Here is a 24,758-nt window from a genome sequence, read left to right as displayed (position 1 = left end):
ATGCACAGAATATGTTGGCATGACAGTAGGCTGAATAAATACCTATTTTACTTTAAAAAAAAAAAAAGAAAGAAACACTTAGGCTGGGCATGGTGGCTCATGCCTGTAATCCTAGCCAAGGAGGGTGAATTGCCTAAGCTCATGGGTTTCAGACTAACCTGACCCAGCGCAAGACCCTGCCTCTAAAAATAGCTGGGTGTTGGGTGGTGCCTGGGGCTCAAGGAGGAGGGCGCCGGCCCCATATGCTGAGCGTGGCAGGTTCAAACCCAGCTCCAGTCAAAAAAAAACAAAAAAACAAAAAACTGCAAAAATAAATAAATAAATAAAAAATAGCTGGGTGTTGGGTGGTGCCTGGGGCTCAAGGAGGAGGGCGCCGGCCCCATATGCTGAGCGTGGCAGGTTCAAACCCAGCTCCAGCCAAAAAAAAAAACAAAAAACTGCAAAAATAAATAAATAAATAAAAAATAGCTGGGTGTTGTGGCGGATGCCTATACTCCCAACTACTTGGGAGGCTGAGGCAAGAGAATTGCTTGAGCCCAAGAGTTTGAGGTTGCTGTAGCTATGTAAGCTACAACACTCTACCAAGGGCAACAAAGTGAGACTCTGTCTCAAAAAAAAAAAAAAAAAAAAAGAAGCACTTAATAATTTAGTACAAAGTGCTTTCACGTCTTGAACTCTTAATATTAAAAAGCTAATAGAAGAGGCTCAGCACCTGTAGCACAGTGGTTACGGCGTTGGCCATACACATTAAGGCTGGTGGGTTGGAACCCAGCCCGAGCCAGCAAAGCAATAATGACAACTGCAACAGAAAAATAGCTGGGCGTTGTGGTAGGCGCCTGTAGTCCCATCTACTTGGGAGGCTGAGGCAGGAGAATCACTTGAGCCCAAGAGTTTGATGTTGCTGTCAGTTGTGACACCCTGGCACTCTACCTAAGGCAACACAGTGAGACTCTGTCTCAAAAAAAAAAAAAAAAACCACACAGAGAAATTTATGGCTCGGCACCTGTAGCTCAGTGAGTAGGGCGCCAGCCACATATACCAAGGCTGGCAGGTTTGAGCCTGGCCCAGGCCTGCTAAACAACAATGACCAGGTGTTGTGGCAGTGCCTGTGGTCTCAGCTGCTTGGGAGGCCGAAGCAAGAGAATTGCTTAAGCCCAGGAGTTTGAGGTTGCTGTGAGCTGTGACGCTATAGCACTCTACAGAGGGTGACATAGTGAGACTCTGTCTCAAAAAAAAAAGCTAATAGAAGACTATGTATGGATATACGTTATTAAGATACAGACATAAGATAAGTCAGACTAGAGTCAGTGAAAAGAAAGGAAGAGGTAAAATAATGCCTGAGAGAAAATAAGCAGATATAGGTGATCCAAAACATGAGGGGAGAGGATCTGACTCCAGACTTCAGTTTGCTGACTCAATTTTTTTTTTTTTTTTTATATATATATTTTTTTGTAGAGACAGAGTTTCACTTTATTGCCCTCGGTAGAGTGCCGTGGCGTCACACAGCTCACAGCAACCTCCAACTCCTGGGCTTAGGCGATTCTCCTGCCTCAGCCTCCCGAGTAGCTGGGACCACAGGCGCCCGCCACAACGCCCGGCTATTTTTTGGTTGCAGTTTGGCTGGGGCCAGGTATGAACCCGCCACCCTCGGCATATGGGGCCGGCGCCCTGCTCACTGAGCCACAGACGCCGCCCTGCTGACTCAATTTAAAAAAGAAATAAAGCCAGCATTCAAATCCATTCTGATTCAGTTTTAATCTTGGAAAAGAGCTGATGAAAATGACAATAACATGTGAGTCATTGTCATAACCAAAAGTTATGACAGTGAGGAGAAAATATTTTATAACATCAATGACCACAACACCAAAGAATCATAATATACTCAGATGGGGAGAGGTCTTGGGTATTAACTAGTTTAATTTTTCACTGAAATGGTACTTCCCAAGCACCCCTGACACACTGTCATTTGCGCCTCTAATTAATACTTCCAGTTTGAAGATACTCATTAAATCTCAGTGGTCCACCCCTTGAATACCCCTCATAATGGACTGAAATCTGTGTCTTGACTTCTCTTACTCATAATAATTCTACCTTGTGGGAATATAAGTCTAATTCTTCCTCTGCATGACAAGCCACCTAGTTCTTCCAAGGTTGTTGTTTTAACCATGTTTTCTGTAATGGTGCCTAAATTCTTACCTTAATCACTTTTTATTAAGTGTTTCAAGCTTAGTAAAGTCAATATTGCATAACAGCTGCGTGAGTGAGCTTATTGGAAACCAAATTGTCCAATTTCAGCTGCTGGTTTCAGTGAAAGTTATGTGACCTTCAATGAATTACTTAATCATGGAGTGTCTCAATTTAATTTTATTTTTTTGTGATAGAGTCTCATGCTGTCACCCTGGGTAGAGTGCCATGATGTCACAGCTCATAGCAACCTTCAACTCTTAAGCCTCAGTTTTTCAATGTTAGTAGAGACAGGGTCTTGTTTTTGCTCAGGCTGGTCTCGAAGTTGTGAGTTCAAGCAATCTACCCACTTTGGTCTCTCAGAGTGGGAGGATCAATTTCTTTCTTTCTTTTTTTTAATTTTTTTGTTTTGTTTTGTTTGTTTGTATGTTTTGTAGAGACAGAGTTTCACTTTATTGCCCTTGGGAGAGTGCCATGGCATCACACTGCTCACAGTAACCTCCAACTCCTGGGCTTAGGCAATTCTCTTGCCTCAGCCTCCCAAGTAGCTGGGACTATAGGCACTGCCACAACGCCTGGCTATTTCTTTTTTTGGTTGTTGCAGTTTGGCCGGGGCTGGGTTTGAACCCGCCACCCTCAGTGTATGGGGCCAGCGCCCTACCCACTGAGCTACAGGCGCCACCCGAGGGTCAATTTCTTTATAGGTAAAACAGCAAGAATAATAATTCTTACTTTATAGTATTAGTAATGATTGAGTTAAAAATATATTATCATTATTTTAAGTAGTTGTGCTCTATAAAATCATCATGAACGGAGTTAGCAAACGCTGAACTCCTAGGGGGAAACACTGAGTTAGATGCCTAGGAGGCCCTTGGCACATGATTTTTGTCAACTGATTAATAGATAATCTTGCTCTATGTACGCTTCTGTTTAAAGAAACCTTGTTCCATGTATATTGTGGACTCACTAACATTAAACTTGTGGCCAAAACCACTAAGTGCAAGAAGGCTATGATGTGCCTTAGGAAGAAAACATGTGTATGAGATAAATTTCATTCAGGCACTTAGAAACATGGATGGTATTTTACCACTATGCTTGCAGGCCATTTTAAATAGTGAAATCACCACACAAAATGCACAAAAATGCAAAAAATGTGGCACAAAATAGACCACAAAAAGGACATTTATTTATAATATGAAGGATGAAACAAGAGGAATGAGCATCATCTCGCTGATTAAACCTCAGCTGGGAACCTGTACATTGGGAGATTTGAATCTTATCAAATCATGTAAGCATGCCTGGGAGTGACCGTGAAAGTGCTACAATACTCATTTGGGGTTACAAATAAATTTTAGCAAAGTAGGCAAATACACAGAGAACTCACAATAATGAGGACTGACTGTATACATGAATTATTTATAATGGGTGCTGCCACGAGCACCCAATTACATATTAGGTGCTATTATTATTGTCATCCTCATCATCACTATTTTCTTTTTTGTTGCCCTCAGTACAGTGCCGTCGCATCACAGCTCACAGCAACCTTCAGCTCTTGGGCTTAGGCAATTCTCTTGCCTCAGTCTCCTGAGTAGCCTAGCTATTTTTTGTTGCAGGTTGGCTGGAGCCAGGTTCAAACCCAACACCCTGGATATATGGGGTCGGCGCCCTACTCACTGAGCCACTATTTACTATTCTTTTATTTATTTACTTATTTATTTTTTTGAGACAGAGTCTCAAGCTGTCATCCTGGGTAGAGTGCTGTGGCATCACAGCAACCTCCAATTCCTGGACTTAAGCCATTCTCTTGCCTCAGCTTCCCAAGTAGCTGGCACTACAGGTGCCTGCCACAACACCTGGCTTTTTTTTTTTTTTGGTTGTAGTTATCATTGCTGTTTGGCAGGCCCCAGCTGGATTAGAACCCGCCAGCTCTTGTGTATATGGCTGGCACCTTAGCTGCTTGAGCTACAGGCGCCAAACCACTATTTACTACCCCATTTCCCCGAAAATAAGACAATGTCTTATATTAAGGTTTGCTCCCAAAAATGCGCTAGGTCTTATTTTCAGGGGACGTCTTATCTTTCCTGTAAGTAGGTCTTATTTTCAGAGGATGTCTTATTTTCGAGGAAACAGGGTATTCTTAAAGACAGTTGTCATTACCTTGTTGTGTGACTACTATAGAAAGTAGTAATCATTTCATCTCCTATACTACTTTGATTTTAAACTTTATATATTTTAAAACTTCTTTAGATCCTAAGAAGTTATCAGTACTAGCTAATGGGGCAATAAAACTGGCACTACCATTTACTGTTAGGCTGAGTATAAATTAGCACAGCTTTTCTAGGAAGAAACTTAGTCATATTTCTTTGTAGAACCTCCTTCAAGAACATAATTTACCAAATCATTTAAGTTAATAATTACTCTTATAAAATTAATTTTATAGAAATGTTAAGAAATGAAGAATGCTCAAAAAATGAAAATTACAATTTGTTATATTAGGGTATTTGTTAGATAAATCATGGCACATACAGGTACTGGAATCTTACACAGACACTAAAAATCCCTTGAAAACAATTTTAACATGGGAAATAGCTATAGTAAGAATATTAAAAATAAAAGATACAAACTGGTACTTATGACTTAATCCACTATCCAGGAAAAAAATATGTAAAAAAGAACGCAAGAGGGCAGCACCTGTGGCTCAAAGGAAACTGCAAAAAAATATATAAAAGAATGCAAGAGAATACGCCCAAGTCTTCACAGTGGCTTCTACCAGGAATGGTTTCCTTTCCTGTGTCCTAATCACTCTCCCATAGCTTCTGATTTTTCTTTTCTTTCTTTTTTTTTTTTTTTTGTAGAGACAGAGTCTCACTGTACCGCCCTCGGGTAGAGTGCCATGGCGTCACACAGCTCACAGCAACCTCCAACTCTTGGGCTTACGCGATTCTCCTGCCTCAGCTTCCCGAGCAGCTGGGACTACAGGCGCGTGCCACAACGCCTGGGACTATAGGCGCGTGCCACAACGCCCGGCTATTTTTCCGTTGCAGCTTGGCCCAGGCTGGGTCTGAACCCGCCACCCTCGGCATATGGGGCCGGCGCCCTACTCACTGAGCCACAGGCGCCGCCCAGCTTCTGATTTTTCTAAAACTAACCTAATCACTCGGCATGCAGAAAAATAGGACAAAAAAGCCTCTTGTGACTTTCCTTCAAGTTTTCTTTTTTTTTGGACAAAAGAGATAAAAGAGGTATGAGCATTAGATCCAGAAGCTGATGTGAAGGGACAGTGACAAGGTAGTTAGCTGCTGGAACACATGAGCATTCTGGAACTCAGCAAAGGAATGTGAGGATGAGGAATAAAAAAGATTAAATGCCTTTGAGTAAAGAAAACATTAAAAGGCAAAGACAATTTGCTAAGTTGGATGGAGCAGTGAAAACTGCTGATCGTGGCAGTAGAACAGGATTACAGGATCCACATAAGACAGTAAGTACCAGCAGTATGGGTTACTTACCTTCACATGATTACCAGCTATAAGGGCATTTCTATCCTTAGAGCAAAATGTAACTATCCTAGTTTAAAGACTTTTCTATTATTATTATTATTATTATTGTTACTTTGAGACAGAGCCTCAAGCTGTCACCCTGGGTAGAGTGCTGTAGCATCACAGCTCACAGCAACCTCCAATTCCTGAGCTTAAGCGACTCTCTTGCCTAAACCTCCCAAGTATCTGGGACTACAGGCGCCCGCCAAAACCCCTGGCTATTCTTTGGTAGCGGCTGTCATTGTTTGACGGGCCCGGGCTGGAGGTGAATCCGCCAGCTCTAGTCTATGTGGCTGGCGCCTTAGTTGCTTGAGCTACAGGAGCTGAGTCATTTTCTATTATTTTTCTTCTTCATTTATAAGGAAATTTCAGAAAGAAGCATTCTTTTTAACATGTTTTAGTTTGCCAATTTATGGTACTTTCTCCTAACTTTACCTATTGAAGTATGTACTCCACTATGATAAAAGAAATAAATACCCCGTTGCCCCGAAAATAAGACATCCTCCGAAAATAAGACCTACTTACAGGAAAGATAAGACGTCCCCTGAAAATAAGACCTAGCGCATCTTTGGGAGCACACCTTAAAATAAGATACTGTCTTATTTTCAGAGAAACAGGGTATGATTTTTCAATATTAAAATCAACACACTTTTAAAAAAAGCTATAAAGCTACCCTAATGAGATGGAAGAATTACCATATAAGGCCAATATTACCCTCATTACTATAAGGCCAGTATTATCCCAATATCAAAATAAGACACAAAGACATTACATGGAAACAAAACTACACACCAATATCTCTCTCATGAAGAGAAATATGAAAATCTTCAACAAAATATTAGCAAATCAAATCTGACAATGTATAAGAATCATACGTCACAACCAAACAAGGTCTCTCAGGTATGTGAGGCTGGTTCAACAAATAAAAATTAATTAATGTAAGCCATCATACGGACAAGCTGAAGAGAAAAAACAAAACTCACATGATCATATGTGTTATCAACAGATACAAATGAAAAGCATTTGATAAAATCCAACATGCATTCACAATAAAAAATGATCTCGAGGCGGTGCCTGTGGCTCAAAGGAGTGGGGTGCTGACCCCATATGCCGGACATGGTGGGTTCAGACCCAGCCCCAGCCAAAAACTGCATAAAAAAGATCTTGAGAAACAATATAGGGGAACTACCACAATTTCATAAAGAACATTTATAAAAAACTTATAGCTAACATCAACTTATAGTTAATGCCTGAACATGGTAGGAAACATGACACTTTCCTGTTAAAACAGAAGGAAGAAAAGATGTCATCGTTGCTTTTCAGTACCATGCCAGAAGTTCTAGCTACTACAGTTAAGACAAAACAAAGTATATAGATTGGGGAGGGAGAATGAAAATTGGCTTTGTTCAAGAAGACATGATTATGTATGGAGAAACTCCAAAACAACTGACAAAAAAACTCCTGGAATTAAAAAGTGATTATAGCAAGGCTTCAGGATAGGAAGTTAATATATAAAAGTTACTTGCTTTTCTTTTTTTTTTGTGTGTGTGTTTTTTTTTTTGGCCGGGGCTGGGTTTGAACCCACCACCTCTGGCATATGGGACCGGCGCCCCACTCCCTAAGCCACAGGCGCCACCCGTTACTTGCTTTTCTATAAAATAAACAAGTGGAATTTAAAATTAAAAATGAATTATCATTTACACTAGCTCCCTCAAAAATGTAATGTGTAGCTATAAATCCAACATATGCACATATCTACATGAAAAACTATAAAAAAGTCTGATGAAAGATATCAAAGAACTAAATAATGGAGAAATATTTCAGGTCCAATAGAAAGTATAGGAAGACTTATCCAGATGTCTGTTCTTTTCAAATTGATCTATAGACTCAGCACAATCCCAATCAAAATATCCCCTTAAGATGGCTGGGTGCAGTAGCTTACGCCTATAATCCCAGCACTCTTGGAAGCTGAGGCAGGTGGATCCCTTGAGCTCAGGAGTTCGAGACCAGCCTGAGCAAAGCGAGACCCTGTCTCTACTAAAAGCAGAAAAACTAGCTGGGCATAGTGGTGGGTACCTATGGTGATTGAGTGAGACTCTGTCTAAAAAAAAAAAAAAACCTCTCAAGTTTTTTTGTAAATATTGACAATTCTAAGGTTTTTTATTTTTTTTATTTTTAGGGATATTTGAGGATACAATCAGCCAGATTACAATGATTGCAATTGTTAGTCAAAGTCCCTCTTGCAATCATGTCTTGCCCCTATAAAGTGTGACACACACCAAGGCCCCACTCCCCTCCCCTAAAGTTTTTTTTTTTTGTAGAGACAGAGTCTCACTTTACTGCCCTCGGTAGAGTGCCATGACGTCACATGACTCACAGCAACCTCCAGCTCTTGAGCTTATGCAATTCTCTTGCCTCAGCCTCCGGAGCAGGTGGGACTACAGGCAACAGCCACAACGCCCGGCTATTTTTCTGTTGCAATTTGGCCAGGGCTGGGTTTGAACCTGCCATCCTCGGTATATGGGGCCGGAGCCCTAACTCACTGAGCCACAGGCGCCGCCCCGATTCTAAAGTTTTTATGAGGAGACAAAAGAACCAGAATAACCAACTCAGCATTGAAGCAGAACAAAGGGGAAGGACTGAAAGTATCTGATTTTAAGACTTACCACACAGCTCTTGTGATCAATACAGTGTGGTACTGGCTATAGAACAGAAATAGACTTACATAAATAAAGTCAATTGATCTGCGACCAAGGAGGAAAGAAAAGTCAAAGGAGCATGCAAGTCTTCTCAAAACTTCCTGTGAAACAACTGGACATCCACATGCAAAAAAAGTGAAGGGAGACATCAACCTTACCTTCCTCACACAAATTAACACAAAATGGATCACAGACATAAAAGTAAACATAAAACCACAAAATGCCTACAACAGGGGTGTCCAACCTTTTCTTACACTGGAAGAATAAAAGTTGTCTTGGGCCACACATTAAATGCACAAACACTAACAAAAATTGATTAGGAAAAAGGAGGTCTGGATATATATATATATATACACACACACATACACAAAGTGTGTATGTGTGTGAGATATCCAACACCACAGATAAACAAAGTCCTCACAAAATCAGCATGTGGCTGATGGATTGGATACCCCTGGCCTAGGAGGTAACATAAGAGAAAACGTAAATCAAGTTGGATATGGTGTTAACTTTTTAGGTACTATACCAAAGGCACAATCCATGAAAGAAACATCTAATAAGCTGACTTCTATAAAAGTAAAAAATTCTGCTCTGCAAAAGACAGTATCAAGAGAAGGAGAAGACAAGCCATAAAAGGGGGGAAAATATCTGTAAAAGACACACCTGAAAAAAGGACTGTCATCCAAAATATGCAAAGAACTCTTAAAACTCAACACAAAGGGCCGGGTGTGGTGGCTCACCCTGTAGTCCCAGCACTGTGGGAGGCCGAGGCGGGTGGACTGCCTGAGCTTGGAGGTTTGAGACCAGTATGAGCAGGAGTGAGCCAGAATGAAACCCCGTCTCTACCAAAAAAAAAAAAAAAAAACCAGACGTTGTGGGGGTCGCCTATAATCCCAGCTACTTGGGAGGCAAAGAGCAAGAGAATTGCTAAAGGAAGAACAGAAAAAAAAGAAAGAAAGAAAAAAAAACTTCAAACTAAGAAGAGTGAAAGTCAGCTGAAATTGAAAGCAAAAATAAAAAAAAAAAAACAACTCAACACAAAGAAAATAACAACCTAATATAAAAATGGGCAAAAGACCTCTATAGACAACTTACGAGAAAAGATGTACAGATGGCAAGAAACACGGGAAACGATGTTCTACATCATACGTCATTAGAGAATTGCAACCAAAACAAGAAGACATCACTACACACCAACTACAATGGCTGAACACTAAATGTTTGACTAAATGTTCAAGAGGATGCAGAGCAGCACGGATTCTCAGTCACTTCCTGTGAGTGCAAGATGGGACAGACTCTCTGTAAGACCCTCTGATGACTTCTTACAAAACTATACATATTCCAACATATAATCCAGCAATCAGGCTTTTTCACTTTTACCTAAATAGCTGAAAATTTATGTCTATACAAAACCTGCTGAAGTCTGTTTGGAGCAGCTTTATTCATAATTGCTGTAATTTGGAAGCAACCAAGATGTCTTTTAATGAAGTGTGGTATGCTGGGGGGAGGAGATTGATGTGTTCCCACTTAATGGGCACAGTGTAAGGGTACATAGCACACCTTTTAGGTGCAGGACACAACTACAAGAGAGACTCTACCTAACAAGTACAAATACTGTTGTTTGAACCTTCACGTTAACCTGAAATTAAAAAAAAATTTTTTTAAAGTGTGGTATAACCATAAAATGGAATATTATTCACTGTTAAAAATAAGGTATCAAACCATGAAAATATATAAAGGTACATTAAAAGTATATTACCAAGAGAAGCCACTACTGAGGTCACATACTGTATGATTCCAACTACTGGGCATTCTGGAAAAAGTAAAATGACCGCAGGTTGCTATAGGTTAGAAGGGAGGGGGCGCATGAGGTGGAGGACAGAGAATCTTTAGGGCAGTGCCATTATTGTGCATGACAATTTTACAATGGTCAATACATGTAATTATATGTATTACAATACATGTAATTTATCAAAACCCATAGTATGTATAACATTAAGAGAAAACCCTAATATAAACTACAGACTTGGGGTGATAATGGATCACCACTTCGGGTGTTAAGTTCACTAATTGCAACAAATGTCATCATTCAAGTTGAGAATGCCAACAGGTTGTATGTGTGTGAGGTGGGGGTAATGAGACACAGTACCTTCCACTCCATTCTGCTGTGAACCTAAAGTTGCTCTAAAAATAATATATATATAATTTATAATGTATTCATAATGTTACTTTATATTTACATGAATAAGTTATCTCTGCTCAATCATCTTTTATAAAGGGTGGAGGAATCATAAAGATTTCTGTAACACTCAATGACATTTTTCTTAAAATCGACACAGGGAAAAGAAAATATGACTGAACTGTCATAAATCTCATCTATTCTTCCATAATTCACCATGTTTTATAGAATAGGAATGTCTAAGAAAATACATATGCATACATAAGAAAAAAAGAACTATGCCAGTTATAGCCACTGACAGTTACTGTTATTAGTCTAATGGAAGAAAAAAATCTGATGAAGAGGACACAAAGAGATATAAATCAAGATGAATATGAAGAGAAAACATACTAAGACAACAAAGAAAAAGTGAGCTTCTGAGTGATAAGGAAAAGACAAAAAGACATGCTTTGGAGTTCTGCATGAAGAATGATTCCTTTTAAATTTATATTCTGATTCATTTAAAGCAAATGAATGAAACATATTACAACCATACATTGGCTGAAAGTTCTATGTTCATTTAAATAGCATTTTCAGTCAAAACACACAAGACACAAAACTCAGGATGAACTGAAGAGCTACATGCTCACATGATGTAACCAAGGGCTAAATCTGCACCTGAGAAAAACCTTGCAACTAGGACCTAGAAAACGTTTTATGCAAAGAATGGAGAAACATCTACAAAGAGTAGATACTAAACTATGTATGTAAAAGACAAAATTACACACAAAGATGAACTCATGGATCATCACATTCCAACCTGTTTGCACTGGCTTGTTTAGACACGGCCTTCAATCTTTTCAAAGTTTTCCTAATACCATCAGCATCAGGGAAATGGTGTTGATGACCTGCAGCCCCTTTAGGAAATCCTGGACGAGCTCCAGGCAGAATTCCTCTGTAGATAAATATGCATAGTGACTTTCATGACTTTCTCTGAAGCAAAAGAGAAAGTGTTTCTGTATGCAGAACACAGCCATACCTTTCTGGAAGCCCTCGACCATGTATTTCTCCTTTCCATTTCGCCTCACTGTCTTCTGCTCTTTGTTGCTGCATTTGATCAAAAATGGCATGGTAATGTTCATATTGTCCTCGAGGAGAAAAAGATGGAGCTAGAGCCCCTCCACTGCCAAAAAAGGAAGCCTACGAATTAAACAAAGAGCTTTCACATATTTATCTTATAAGGTCTAAAAGGTCTGTACTATCTTCGAAAGAAAATGTACATTTCAATGCTTAACTTTTTAAACATAATTATGTAATATGAACATATAAATAAACATAGAGCCTATAGCAAAATGTTTTATTAATTATTAACCATCAAAAAGTAGCATACTTTGTTAGTAATAAAGCACACTTTAACTTGACAAACAAAAAAACAATAGAGTGTCACTAATCTCACGTAAACATGGGGAAATCTCATCTTATGTTTTGAAGCAAGCTTCTAATATACACTGCATGTGATTTTGTTAAGTATGTATTTCTAGAGGTAAAGGGACGCCTGCTTTTATAACAATCAAAATTATATTTAACAAAAACATTTGAATATGGCTTTTAATATCCCCCAAATCCTGCAACTGACAAGAGATACAAAGATGTAAACATTACTGAAACATACTCTAATGTAGATAAAAGAGGAAAACATCGCATCTATCCTTAAATAGTCCTCAAACAAGTTGGTGGGGGGCAGAGAAGCACAAAACTAGAAAAGCATTTTGATCCTGTGTTAAATAAGTGATAACAGAGACTACAAAGCAATAAGTACTGTGCAAATTCGCAAAATAGAAAAAAATCATCCAAAGTAAAATTTCTACTTAAAAAAAAAAAAAAGTTTGGTACAGCTGAGTGCTATCAGCCCTAGTTGTCTGCATAAGCAATAGAAAGCATGCAGTAGTAGTGTACTAAAACAGTTTTTAAGGTCAGTATTATGCAAGATGAGGAGAAACAGGAGACAGACCAAGGTAGAGGAGCTAATTAGAAGGCTGTTGCTACAATGACAGTAAGCCAAGAAGCCAATAAGTAAAGAAAGGCAATCAATGAGAAAGTAGATGCTGAAGCGGGTTGTGGATTCTCTGTGGGAAAGACAAAGGATAAAGGCAAAGATACAAGAACTCAGCCACATGGAAAAATAAAGATGTCAGAAAAGGATAACAGATAAAAGTAAATAAAAAGTGTATCATGCTACAGAAGTCACAATGGAAGAATTTCATTAAGAAGGGAAAAATCAATTAACCTCAAATGCAGAGGTCAACTTATTTAAACTTTTCTTATTTAAAGATAAATGCCTATGACTAAAGGTGATTAGTAGCCTTTAAAAAAATATTGTTTTGTGTGTAAAGTGATGAGAACAGAAGCCAGAGTACTGACAGCAAAAGGATAAGCTTCTAGGTGATAACATCTTAAGGAAGAAGTCTAAATAAGAAAAGATATAAAAACAAAATATTAGAATCAAATCAAGGAAACATCAACATAACCTAGTAAGATAAAATTTAACATCTTGGCACAGTAAGTTACACACAATTTTATTAAAAAAACATTGATTCTTAAAAAATCAGTACAAGATATTTTGGGAGGCCAGAAGTTTAAGACCAGTCTCAGCAACACAGCAAGACCCCTGTCCCTACAAAAAACATAAAAAAATTAAGCCGGGCACAATGGCATGTGGCTGTAGTCCCAGCTACTTGGGAGGCCAAGGCAGGATGATTCCCTTGAGCTTAGGAAATTGAGGTGACATGAGCTATGACTGGGCTACTGCACTTCAGCCTGGGCAACAGAACGAGACCTTGTTTTAAAAACAACAAAAAAGGGGACAAAATAAATATAGATTAATTGATTAAAGATGTTCAAATAACGAGATGAAAACTGCTAGAAATAAAAAAGAAAAATAATTAGACAAAAATCTCTATCAAGGGGTTCTCACATACACACTTAAAATGTGCCTCTCAAGCCAAAACTCAGAATCCTGTTGCATCTCCAAGGAAATGGTTACTCTTTGAGTTTAATCTAGTGCTAATATCATTTTGGCTAGAATTTGTTGTTTCTTTTCAGCAAAAACAAAAGTATGTAAACATCTCTGAAGATGTTTATACTCAAAATTACGATGAAAAAATTATATTGTGTTAGAATACTGAAAAGCATTAAGTTCTTCAGAGGTATAAATTGTACAATAAATAAAAGTCACCAATTATAAACATAGAATGATGATTTTTTTTTTTTTTTTTGAGACAGAGTCTCACTATGTCACCTTGGGTAGAGTGCCGTGGCGTCATAACTCACAGCAATCTCAAACTCTTGGGCTTAAGCAATTCTCTTGCCTCAGCGTCCCAAGTAGAAATTTTTTTTTTTTTTTTTTGAGATGAGGTCTTTATGTTGCCCACGCTGGTCTTGAACTTCTGGGCTCAAGGGATCCTCACACTTCAGCTTCCTGAGTAGCTGGGACTATAGGTGGGTTCCACCCAGGCTGGTGAATGAATTCTAACAAATAAGTACTCAGGTAACCACCACCACAATCAAAAGTGTATCTATAACCCCCAAAGTTCCCTCATATTCTTTTGCAGTAAATGCTCCCTCATTGCCAGCAACCACTGATATGTTTTCTGTTACTGCAGATTGGATTTGTCTTCTCTACAATGTCATATAAATGGAATCATAGATATAGATATATTCTCGCCTGGTTTCCTCCACTCAATAGTTTTGAGACTGATCACGTTTTTGCATGTATAAACAGGCTATTATTTTTTATAATGCTGAAAGGCATTCCAATGTATTTTCAAATAATAGAAACACTTCTTATCACGGTGCCTGTGGCTCAAAGGAGTAGGGCACCAGCCCCATATGCCACAGGTGGCGGGTTCAAATCCAGCCCCGGCCAAAAACTGAAAAACAACAACAAAAACAAACAAACCAAAAAAACACCTCTTACATATTATGGCCACCAAATGAGCTAACTATTTATGTGGACTATATGGTAATATTTCTAAAGTTCCTAATTATTTTTCTTTTTTATTTCTAGCAATTTTCATCTCATTACTTGAAAATCTTTAATTAATCTAATTTTTTTTTTTTTTTTTTGAGACAGAGCCTCAAGCTGTCGCCCTGAGTAGAGGGCTATGGCACCACAGCTCACAGCAACCTCCAGCTCCTGGGCTCAAGCGATTCTCCTGCCTCCACCTCCCAAGTGGCTAGGACTACAGGTGCCCGCTACAACGCCTGGCTGTATTTTTTTTTAGTTGCAGCCGTCATTGTTGTTTGGCAGGCCTGGGCTGGATTCGAACCTGTCAGCTCAGGTGTATGTAGCCGCTTGAGCCACAGGCGCTGAGCCATAATCTAATTTTTTTGACACAGAGTCTCATTCTATTGACTTGGGTAGCAATCCTCCTGAGTAGCTCCTGAGTAGCTGGGACTACAAGTGCCTGCCACCACACCCAGCTATTTTGTAGAGACAGGGTCTCACTCTTTTTTTTTGTTAAGCAGGCCCGGACCAGGTTCAAACACGCCACCCCCAGTGCATGGGGCTGGTGCTCTAACCACTGAGGTAAGGGTGACCCAGGGTCTTACTCTTGCTCAGGCTGGTCTCGAACTCCTGAGCTCAAGCAATCCACCTGCCTCAGCCTCCCAGAGTGCTAGGATTATAGGCATGAGTCACCACGCCCAGCCCTAAAGTTCCATTCTTAAGAGACATGTTAAAAATGGACAAAACAAGTTTTAAATTTTATAGAAACATAGTACCAAAGCACCAAACATATTTATATTAAATATTTGTCCTGTGCATAGTAATGCCTATTATTTAGAGGTATTTAATAATAGAGTTAATTTAGAAGTACTTCACTTAATGTTTAGTTTTTGTTTTATCTTTATTTTGGGGATCTCCGTAATTTGACTAATGTTATAGTGAGCCTCTGGGTCCTTACTAATTATGTAGAAATCAAATAGCCTAACAAATTAAATTTTTCAAATTCAATGAGCAACTGGGACTTTGCTTTAAATCATGGAAAATGAATTGTTTTATTAATCCTTAATGAAAGTATTATGTAAGTTTATAAAGCAGAAATCAATTAAGCACACAGTATCCAATTGTTCAAAAACTGTCTCAGTTACAAAAAACACTACTGATAAAACTTTCAGGATTAAATACTGCTTTAGACACCATAGGAAAACATATTTTATTACACAGAAGTCATATGCAAAGAGAGGAGAAAAAATCATCAAAATCTCAACACTAATTATGGACTTGATGCAAAATGCTGAGAAGATTTTGGGGCTGAAACTTTGATAAGCTTTCACTTTTCAATCAGATAAAGTGTAGGGTTAGTTATTTTTAAAATGGACCAAATTCTTTCTGACTCATTCCTGGTAATTCAAGAAGGTCATAAATTTTACTTAATAATAAGATAGAATTATTAATATGTTACTAAAAAATTATATAAGTCTACATTAATGCAGAATTGGAAAAAGTTACTCTTACTGAATTACTGATAGGTAACATGAAAACTTCTCCATCTCAGAGACTAAAGAATGAATCCATAAATCTAGGGCAGAACATAGACGTCTAAATGAAAAAAAGCAAACTTTTATTCAAATTATAACTTTTTGGGGGGAAAAAACAAGTTGGAAGGTAACTTGTTTTACATCAATGTAACCTGTTGTAACCTATTAAAGATGTGTTGATTAAGAGCTGATTTAATGATACAAATTAAAATTGAAATATAAAACAATACAGTACTCTGATTTTCCATTGCTATGTAACAAATTGGCACAAATTTAGTAGCTTAAAACAATACCCATTTCTTATATCAGTTTTCCTGTCTAAGAAGTCTGGGTGTGTTTAGCTACGTGCCCTGCTCAGGATCTCACCAGGCACAACTCAAGGTGTTAGCTAGGGCTATAATTCTCACCTGAGCTCAGGAACTCTTCCAAATTCCCTGGTTCTTGAAAGAATTAATTTCCTCACCTGAGCTCAGGAACTCTTCCAAATTCCCTGGTTCTTGAAAGAATTAATTTCCTTATGGGTCTATGACTAAGGTCACCATTTCCTTGTTAGTTGGTCAGAGATCACTACTGGCATCTAGAGGCTACCTGTGCTATTTTTGGTCACATCAATGTTATACTATCTTCCAGGCCAGCAGAAGTATGACTCTTTGGCTTCTATTTCCCTCCAGTCTGCCAAGAGAGCCTTACGTGTTAATGTAATGGTGGGAGTGACTATCCCATCACCACATGACATAACCTAATCAAAGGAGTCACTGTATCACAACATTCATAGGTACCACTTGCTTCCCACTTATAGAGAAGGAATAACACAAGGTGTGACACCAGGGGTCAGGAATCTTGGAAACCATCTTAGAATCTGGCCTACTCACAGACAGAAATAATGTAAAGGATGCTACATAAGCAAAAGAGGAAGCATAAGATTGAGACCGGCAGAACAAAGAAAGGAAAAGACAATTACTATATAAGGCCCTGCCAGTCAAGTTCCAAGCATTGTGCCCAGAAAAAGAAAATGAAATGAAGAAATTAAAGATCAGAGAAATTAAGTAACTTGCCCTATATTATACAGTCTGGATATACACAATGGCAATGTTTGGATTAAATATCCAGGTTAATGCTCGATTACCTAGATAAAAGGATAGAGATGGGGTGTGAAGATGGAAGGAAAGGGTACTATTAAGTAAAGAGAGGCACAAGCAGAGGACAAAGAGATTCAGCAAAAAACCCCACAAACTACTCTGTTCAGCACGAACAGAGTAAACAATATGTGGTAGGGAATGGCTGGGGAGGTACTTGGAGAGATTGGCATGGACCCGGATTAAGAAGGGCCTTCTGAGAACTTAATCTTTAAGGCTACAAGAAACTACAGATGTTGTGGCGGGCACCTGTAGTCCCAGCTACTTGGGAGGCTGAGGCAGGAGACTCGCTTGAGCCCAGGAGTTGGAGGTTGCTGTGATGCCACAACACTCTACCCAGGGCGACAGCTAGAGGCTATCTCAACCCCCCCCCCCCCAAAAAAACAAAACAACTAAAGATGGATTTCAAGCAGAAGTGTGCCAAACTAATTTAATTTTAAAGATTCCTATTACAGGGATTGTGTATCACAGTCTTCACATGAAACTTTTTTTATTTTTTTTTTGAAATGGTCTCATTTTGAGACTCTTGGTAGAGTACTGTGGTGTCACAGCTCACAGCATCTTCAAAGTCTTGGGCTCAAGTGATTCTCTTGTCTCAGCCTCCCAAGTAGCTGAGACTACAGGCACTTGCCAAAACGTCTGGCTATATTTTTTAGAGAGGGGGGTCTCACTCTTGCTCAGGCATATCTTGAACTTGTGAGCACAAGCAATTCATCTGCCTCAGCCTCCAAGGCTGCTAGGATTACAGATGTGAGCCACTGCACCTGACTAACATAAAACTTTTAACCGTGTCACCTATTAGTTACCAGTACAAGTTATATATCAAATCCATATAGGAAAACTAAGAATTCATAACAAATGCTAAAGAATTCTAGGTAAAAATTAAAAAGAGAGAAACCCAGTTAAACACATTTTAAAAGAGCAAGGTGAAACCAGAGTTTTAAAAACAGTCGTGTAACTATATTGCTATCAAATGCCTACCTTTATTTCACCACTTCCACCAGAACTTAGTACATTTCTCCATCCTTGTTCTCTGGCCCTATTTATTCTCTCCAACTTTTGAGAAAAACAAACAAATAACACCATTTCAAGTATTTTATATAAAATACATGAAATATATTTAGCAATAAAATAGAAATCAGTGTATTCCTTTAAAAAAATTATGTGTATGGGGAATGGGAGGAATGAACCATGGAAAAACAGATTATCCTCTTACCCTTTCCTTTTCTTGTCTTTTCATTTGTTCAGCCTTCATTAAATTAATAATCTGTTAACAATTTTAAAGACAAACTTCTTAAAATTCTTGAAACTATTATCATTTTCAACTTGTCAAGGAAGAAAAATAAGAGCAAAAAACTACCTGATCCTTTTGTTTCTTTTCTTTTTCAATAAATTCCAAACTTCTCTTTCTTGGGGCTTCCTTAAATAAGAAAAGAACATTTTTATCAATAATAATTCCTATTTTTTCTAGTTTCAGCAGGAAAGTTAGTATACCCTTAGCAGAGTTATGCTTAGAGAGGTTAAAAAAAAGTTACAGGTATTTATTTGAAAGAAATTAGGAGGAAAGGTTTGGAGGCCTTATGCTATTAAGATTTTGCTGCTTCTTTAAATAATTATTTTGCAAAGCTTTAAAATAATCAGGCGGATGTCTTTATACCTCAAACATTTTCCTCCTTTCTTCTCCAGGATTCACTCTCTTCACTGGAGTTTGATGGGCCTGGACAAAAAGTAAAACTACCAATTAGACACAGATTTTGAGGCTCTCAAAATTCCAAATTTATGAAAATTTCAGAAAAAGGTAAAGGGAATTCTTCCATAACTCGTTCAAAATACATTATTTATTTTATTTTATTTTTTGTTTTTGAGACAAAGTCTCACTTTGTCCTTGGTAGAGTGCAATGGCCTAACAGCTCACAGCAACCTCCAGCTCTTGGGTTTAGGTGATTCTCTTGCCTCAGCCTCCCGAGTAGCTGGGACCACAGGCTCCCGCCACAACACCCAGTTATTTTTTTGTTGTAGTTTGACCAGGGCTGGGTTTGAACCCGTCACCCTCGGTATATAAAGCCGGCACCCTACTCACTGAGCCATAGGCACCGCTCCACAAAATACATTATTTTTAAAAATAAACACTCTAGTATTTGATGTGTTGTCTATCAAAACACTAGATTCAAAGAAACGATGGGAAAAAGTTCTTCCCCAATCTTTCAACTAGTTTTTTTGCTCAGACACAAATCTTAATGATTCTTTTATAATGTGCTTTGGCATTTTAATTAAATCATTATAGATCAACTTTATTGATCAATATATTTTAACTCAAGGCTCTATCAGTAACGTGGTAAGTGGCACTAACCTCATACCTGACTCCACTCTTAGGATGTTCACTCCCTGACGTAACCACCCAGCTAGTGGGTTGCCAGAGCAACTCTACCTCCTGACTATATTATAGGTTCTTAACTCCTACTGTCTAATTTTGGCTAGTTATTTCAATTCCACTCTTATTTAAGCTAATCATACATCTTACTACTTAACCCCAGAAAAGGTGCTAAAGTTGATGTGATGAAGATAATATCATCATATTTAAAAATAGTAGCTTTCAAATTTTTTCTAAAAGCAACCCACTGTAAGAAATGTATTTCCCATCTATACATAGTGAAGATACAGACACACTCTCCCCCACAAGTTTCATAAAATATCTTCATAGTAGACCCTGCTGCTTTCTAGTGCTTAGGGAAAAAAGTCTCTAATAAAAGCAAAATATGAAAGCATAAAGAAGTCTCTGCTCTTCACCCAATGAAATGACTTTCCCTGGCTCGGTTCCCATAGCACATAATGTTACAGCGCCAGTCACGTTCACTGAGGCTGGCAGGTTCCAGCCCAGCCCGGGCCAGTTACGACGACAACAACAAATGCAACAAAAAAAATAGCTGAGCATTGTGACAGGTGCCTGTAGTCCCATCTATTTGAGAGGCTGAGATAAGAGAATCACTTAAACTCATGAGTTTGAGCTTGCTATGAGCTGTGATGCCATAGTACTCTACCAAGGATGACATAGTGAGATTCTGTCTCCAGAAAAAAAAAAAAAAAAAAAGAGAGAGAGAGAAATGACTTTCCCACCACTAGTGGAGGGCAACTACTAGCGGAGGGCAACTACCAGTTTTCAAATAGTTGTGAAGACCTCTGGGACACTACTGTAGAAGTATATGAACAATTGTAGATAATGCTCTTTAATAAATAGTGTTACAAACACACAGCATTTCCAAGTATGCTCTATGTATATATATAAATCATTTAAACTAACAGGGAATGTTACCTGCAGCTTTGTAAAATTACACATTCCTTTCACACAAAGGAACACTATTTGGCAATGAAAAGGAAATAAAATATATATGGTACAACATGTATCAACCTTGAAAACAATGCTGAGTAAAAGAAGCCAGTCACCAAAGACCATGCCATATGATTACATTTCATATAAAATGAAATATCCAGAATAAGCAAATCAATACAGAGTCAGAAAGCTGTTGTCCAGGGTTGAGGGGGTAGAGGTAGAAAGGAAAGTGATTGCAAATGGGAAATGAATTTATTTTTAGAGTGATGAAAATGTTCTAAAATCGATTGTGGAGTTGGTTGTACAACTCTGGGAATATATCAAAACCATTTAATTAATAGGCAAGCTGTATAATATGTAAATTATATCTCAGTAAGGCTATTTTAAAAAGTACATATCTCCAAAAAGAAAAAAAAAGGTACATATCTCCAAGAGTTGCTAAATGGTCTTTAGACACAGAGTCCCACACAGTAGTTTTTTGACAAGGTCCACAAGTATAATTTTTATGCAGCTACTCTAGCACCAGTCTCAAAATTTGTAAACCACAACATCAATTTTCTTTTTTATTTTTGAGACAGAGTTTTACTTTGTCACTCTCAGTAGAGTGCTGCAGAATCATAGCTCACAGCAACCTCAAACTCCTGGGCTCAAGCAATCCTCTTCGCAGCCTCCCATGTAGCTAGGACTACAGGCGCCCGCCTCAATGTCCAGATATTTTTAGAGATGGAGTTCAGGCTGGTCTTGAACTCCTGAGCTCAGGCAGTCCACCTGCCTTGGCTTCCCAGAGTGCTAGGATTACAGACGCACAACATCAATTTGAAAATATTGAGTAATAAAGTAGCTCAATATAAATGAGTAGGTTTTATGTATGTTACACAATAAGGTGGGATAAAAAAAAGAATGTTTAACTAAAATACCAACGTACTCTTCGGTAAGCTATATGAAGGCAAAGGTTGTATTCATCATCTGATGTTCCATATTGCCTTATATTTAAATAGAAGATATTCAAATATTTGTGAAATCAAAAACCAAGCTGTTCCTATGAGATGACACAGGTATTTTTCAGGACACTATTTCTAAACTGAAGAGAAAAATACAGTAAGATAAAACATTCCTACTCAGAGAACTGTTTTGTGTTTCTTTTTAAAAATCAGAGGCAGGGCGGCGCCTGTGGCTCAGTGAGTAGGGCGCCGGCCCCACATGCCGAGGGTGGCGGGTTCAAACCCAGCCCTGGCCAAACTGCAACAAAAAAATAGCCAGGCATTGTGGCGGGTGCCTGTAGTCCCAGCTGCTCGGGAGGCTGAGGCAAGAGAATCATGTAAGCCCAAGAGTTAGAGGTTGCTGTGAGCCGTGTGACACCACGGAACTCTACCCGAGGGCGGTACAGCGAGACTCTGTCTCTACAAAAAAAAAAAATCAGAGGCAAGGCTTGGTGCCTGTAGCTCAAGCAGCTAAGGCACCAGCCACATACACCAGAGCTGGTGGTTTCGACTCCAGTCCAGGCCTGCTAAACGACGACAACTACAGCCAAAAAATGGCTGTGGTGTTGTGGGTGTCCTAGCTACTTGGGAGGCTGAGGCAAAAGAATTGCTTAAGCTCAGAAGTTGGAGGTTGGTGTGAGCTGTGATGCTACAGCACTCTACCCAGGGCTACAGCTTGAGGCTCTGTCTAAAAAAAAAAAAAATCAGAGGCAAAATAATTAAATACATCCACAGAGCTCCCTCTAGTGGCTTAATAACCATTCCTTTGCTTTAACACAACCTTGAAAAATCAAACTGTGATTGTTACAGCAACTAGAACAAAAATCAGTCTTTGATATGCAAATATTTTGTTGACATGTTGAGTAATAATACACATTAACTTAAATTTGTGGAATTAAAACATGGTAAGACAGTATCATTAAATGGTTATGGTATTCCTTATAAACTCATTTTCAAGCTTAAAAGTTAAAAATTCTAACAAGCCATTATGAATTTGAATCTAAAAGATGCTTTAGATGAGTTCCTGGGAGGAAAAGAAGTCTTTAAAAAGTCCAGGGGAAAACTTATTTAAAAAATCATGTAAAAATCATATTTAAAATACTTTAGAAAATTTCTTAGGCAAGTTAAAAAACTCACAGATTTGATTGCCATTTCTTTTCTAGCTTTAAAAATTTTTCCTGAAATCTTTTTCTACTTTTTTCATTGTAGCAAAATATACACAACAAAATTTACAATTTTAGCTACTTTTAAGGGTATAGTAGTACTGTATTAAGTACTTACATACCATTGTGTGCACAGAAATTTAGTTTTAAGCAAAATGTTTTTAAAATAAGCTGTATGATATTCCAAGTGTTGAACTATTATTTAGTACTCAATGGTTTGACTCAGAAAATCACAATTATCTGCCTGAAAAGTTCGAGGGCAACTACCTTGATTGAAATCCAAACCATTTGTAACTATTACCTGAATCATGTTTTATCATTCAGAATTATTATTATTGTTTGTTTTGAGACAGAGTCTCATTATGTCACCCTCAGTAGAGTGCTGTGGCATCACAGTTCACAGCAACCTCAAACTCTTGGGCTCAAGCAATTCTCTTGCCTCAGCCTCCCATGTAGCTGGGACTACAGGCGCCTGCCACAATGTCCAGCTATTTTTTTTGTTGTAGTTGTCACTGTTGTTCTAGCACACCTGGGCTGGGTTTGAATCTGCCAGCCCCGTATATGGTCGGCATCCTAACCACTGAGCTATAGGTGCCACGCCCATTGAGAATATTTTATAGGCTGGGCATGGTGGCTCATGCCTATAATCCTCTCCAGGAGGCTGAGGCAGGTGGATTGCTTGAGCTCATGAGTTGGAGACCAGTGTGAGCAAGAGGGAGACCTCATCTCTATAAAATAGCAGGGCATTGTGGTTCCTGTAGTCTCAGCTATTTGACAGGCTAAGGCAAGAAGATTGCTTGAGCCCAAGAGTTTGAGGTTGCTGTAAGCTATGACACCACAGCACCCTACCAAAGGTAACAAAGTGAGACTCTGTCTTAAAAAAAATAATTATAATATTTTACAGATATCTGTTATTCAGAATATTAGTAACTAGAATCTAAAAATTCCACAACATGCTATTTTTGTATACTGACTAAATATAAAATTAACTGAAAATGAAGGCAATTATTAAGAAAACAAACATATAGGTCAAGCATTGTGGCTCACGCCTGTAATCCTAGCACCCTGGGAAGCAAAGGTAGGTGGATTGCCTGAGCTCAGGAATTCAAGACCAGCCTGAGCCAGAGTGAGACCCCATCTCTAAAAAAAATAGCTGGTGGTGGTAGCAGTAGTACCCTGTTTCCCCAAAAATAAGACAGTGTCTTATTTTAAGGTGTGCTCCCAAAGATGCGCTAGGTCTTATTTTCAGGGGACATCTTATCTTTCCTGTAAGTAGGTCTTATTTTCAGAGGATGTCTTATTTTTGGGATAACAGGGTAGTAGTAGTAGTAGCAGTGGTAGTAGTCCCAGCTACTAGGAAGGCTAAAGCAAAGGATTGCTTGAGCCCAAGAGTTTGAGGTTGCTGTGAGCTATGACATCATGGCACTCTACCAAGGGTGACAAAGTAACACTCAGTCTCAAAAAAAAAGAAAACCAATATATAATTTTATTCTACCAGCCATAAAAAACAAACAAACAAAAGAAAACCCCAGACTGTATATCTGGCCACGAACCTGCCCAAAGGTGAGGTGAGAGACCTTTTGTTGTACCATTAGTCAAGTCTCACCAAGAGTTCTGATCTTTCTACTCAGGCTAATATGTGACGAAGAGATAAGGTTAACTTTATTTCTGCAAGTCCATCCAGTATGTGTTCCTTATAGCTATAATGACATAAATATACAAACACCCCATATTCCCTTCTCCATACTTCCATACCAATGGCAGTTTTGTTCCCTGGAAGGATAAAGAATTCCATGTGCATATAAAACAAATTACATATGCAAACGTTATTTGAAATAAATAAGCACCTCCAGAATTGTCTTTGAAATAAATTTAATTTGAATTCATATTTCACTAGACTTTATTTGTAGAAATAAAACGTATTTTCAAAGAAATTTTAATACAGGTCCTTTTCTTTTTTCAAATGGAGTCTCACTCTGTCACCTAGGCTAGAGTGCTGTGGCGCTATAACTCACAGTAACCTCAAACTTTTG

The 24,758-nt window shown here is 38.5% G+C and overlaps 1 protein-coding gene across 17 annotated transcripts in view; it reads right to left on the bottom strand.

The window, feature by feature from the left end:
• Window positions 1-24,758, bottom strand: part of NEK1 (NIMA related kinase 1) — a 133,045-nt gene that overhangs the window by 54,588 nt on the left and 53,699 nt on the right. For 15 of the 17 annotated variants that reach the window (XR_008379000.1, XM_053585832.1, XM_053585820.1 and 12 more), the window contains 6 exons: window positions 18,912-18,971; window positions 18,615-18,674; window positions 18,471-18,521; window positions 18,236-18,310; window positions 11,617-11,777; window positions 11,398-11,532 (listed from right to left, as the gene is read on the bottom strand). Coding sequence is in view for 16 of the 17 variants with exons in the window: in XM_053585832.1 (XP_053441807.1) it covers window positions 11,398-11,532; window positions 11,617-11,777; window positions 18,236-18,310; window positions 18,471-18,521; window positions 18,615-18,674; window positions 18,912-18,971 (542 nt within the window). In the remaining variant the exon portion in view is untranslated. The remainder of the gene's footprint in view (window positions 1-11,397; window positions 11,533-11,616; window positions 11,778-18,235; window positions 18,311-18,470; window positions 18,522-18,614; window positions 18,675-18,911; window positions 18,972-24,758) is intronic. The other 2 variants (XM_053585788.1, XM_053585804.1) reach the window with 1 other exon arrangement.

The sequence above is a fragment of the Nycticebus coucang genome, chromosome 1 (genome assembly GCF_027406575.1).
Source record: "Nycticebus coucang isolate mNycCou1 chromosome 1, mNycCou1.pri, whole genome shotgun sequence".
NCBI classification, from domain to species: domain Eukaryota; kingdom Metazoa; phylum Chordata; class Mammalia; order Primates; family Lorisidae; genus Nycticebus; species Nycticebus coucang.
This window is presented reverse-complemented; position numbering and strand designations above follow the sequence as displayed.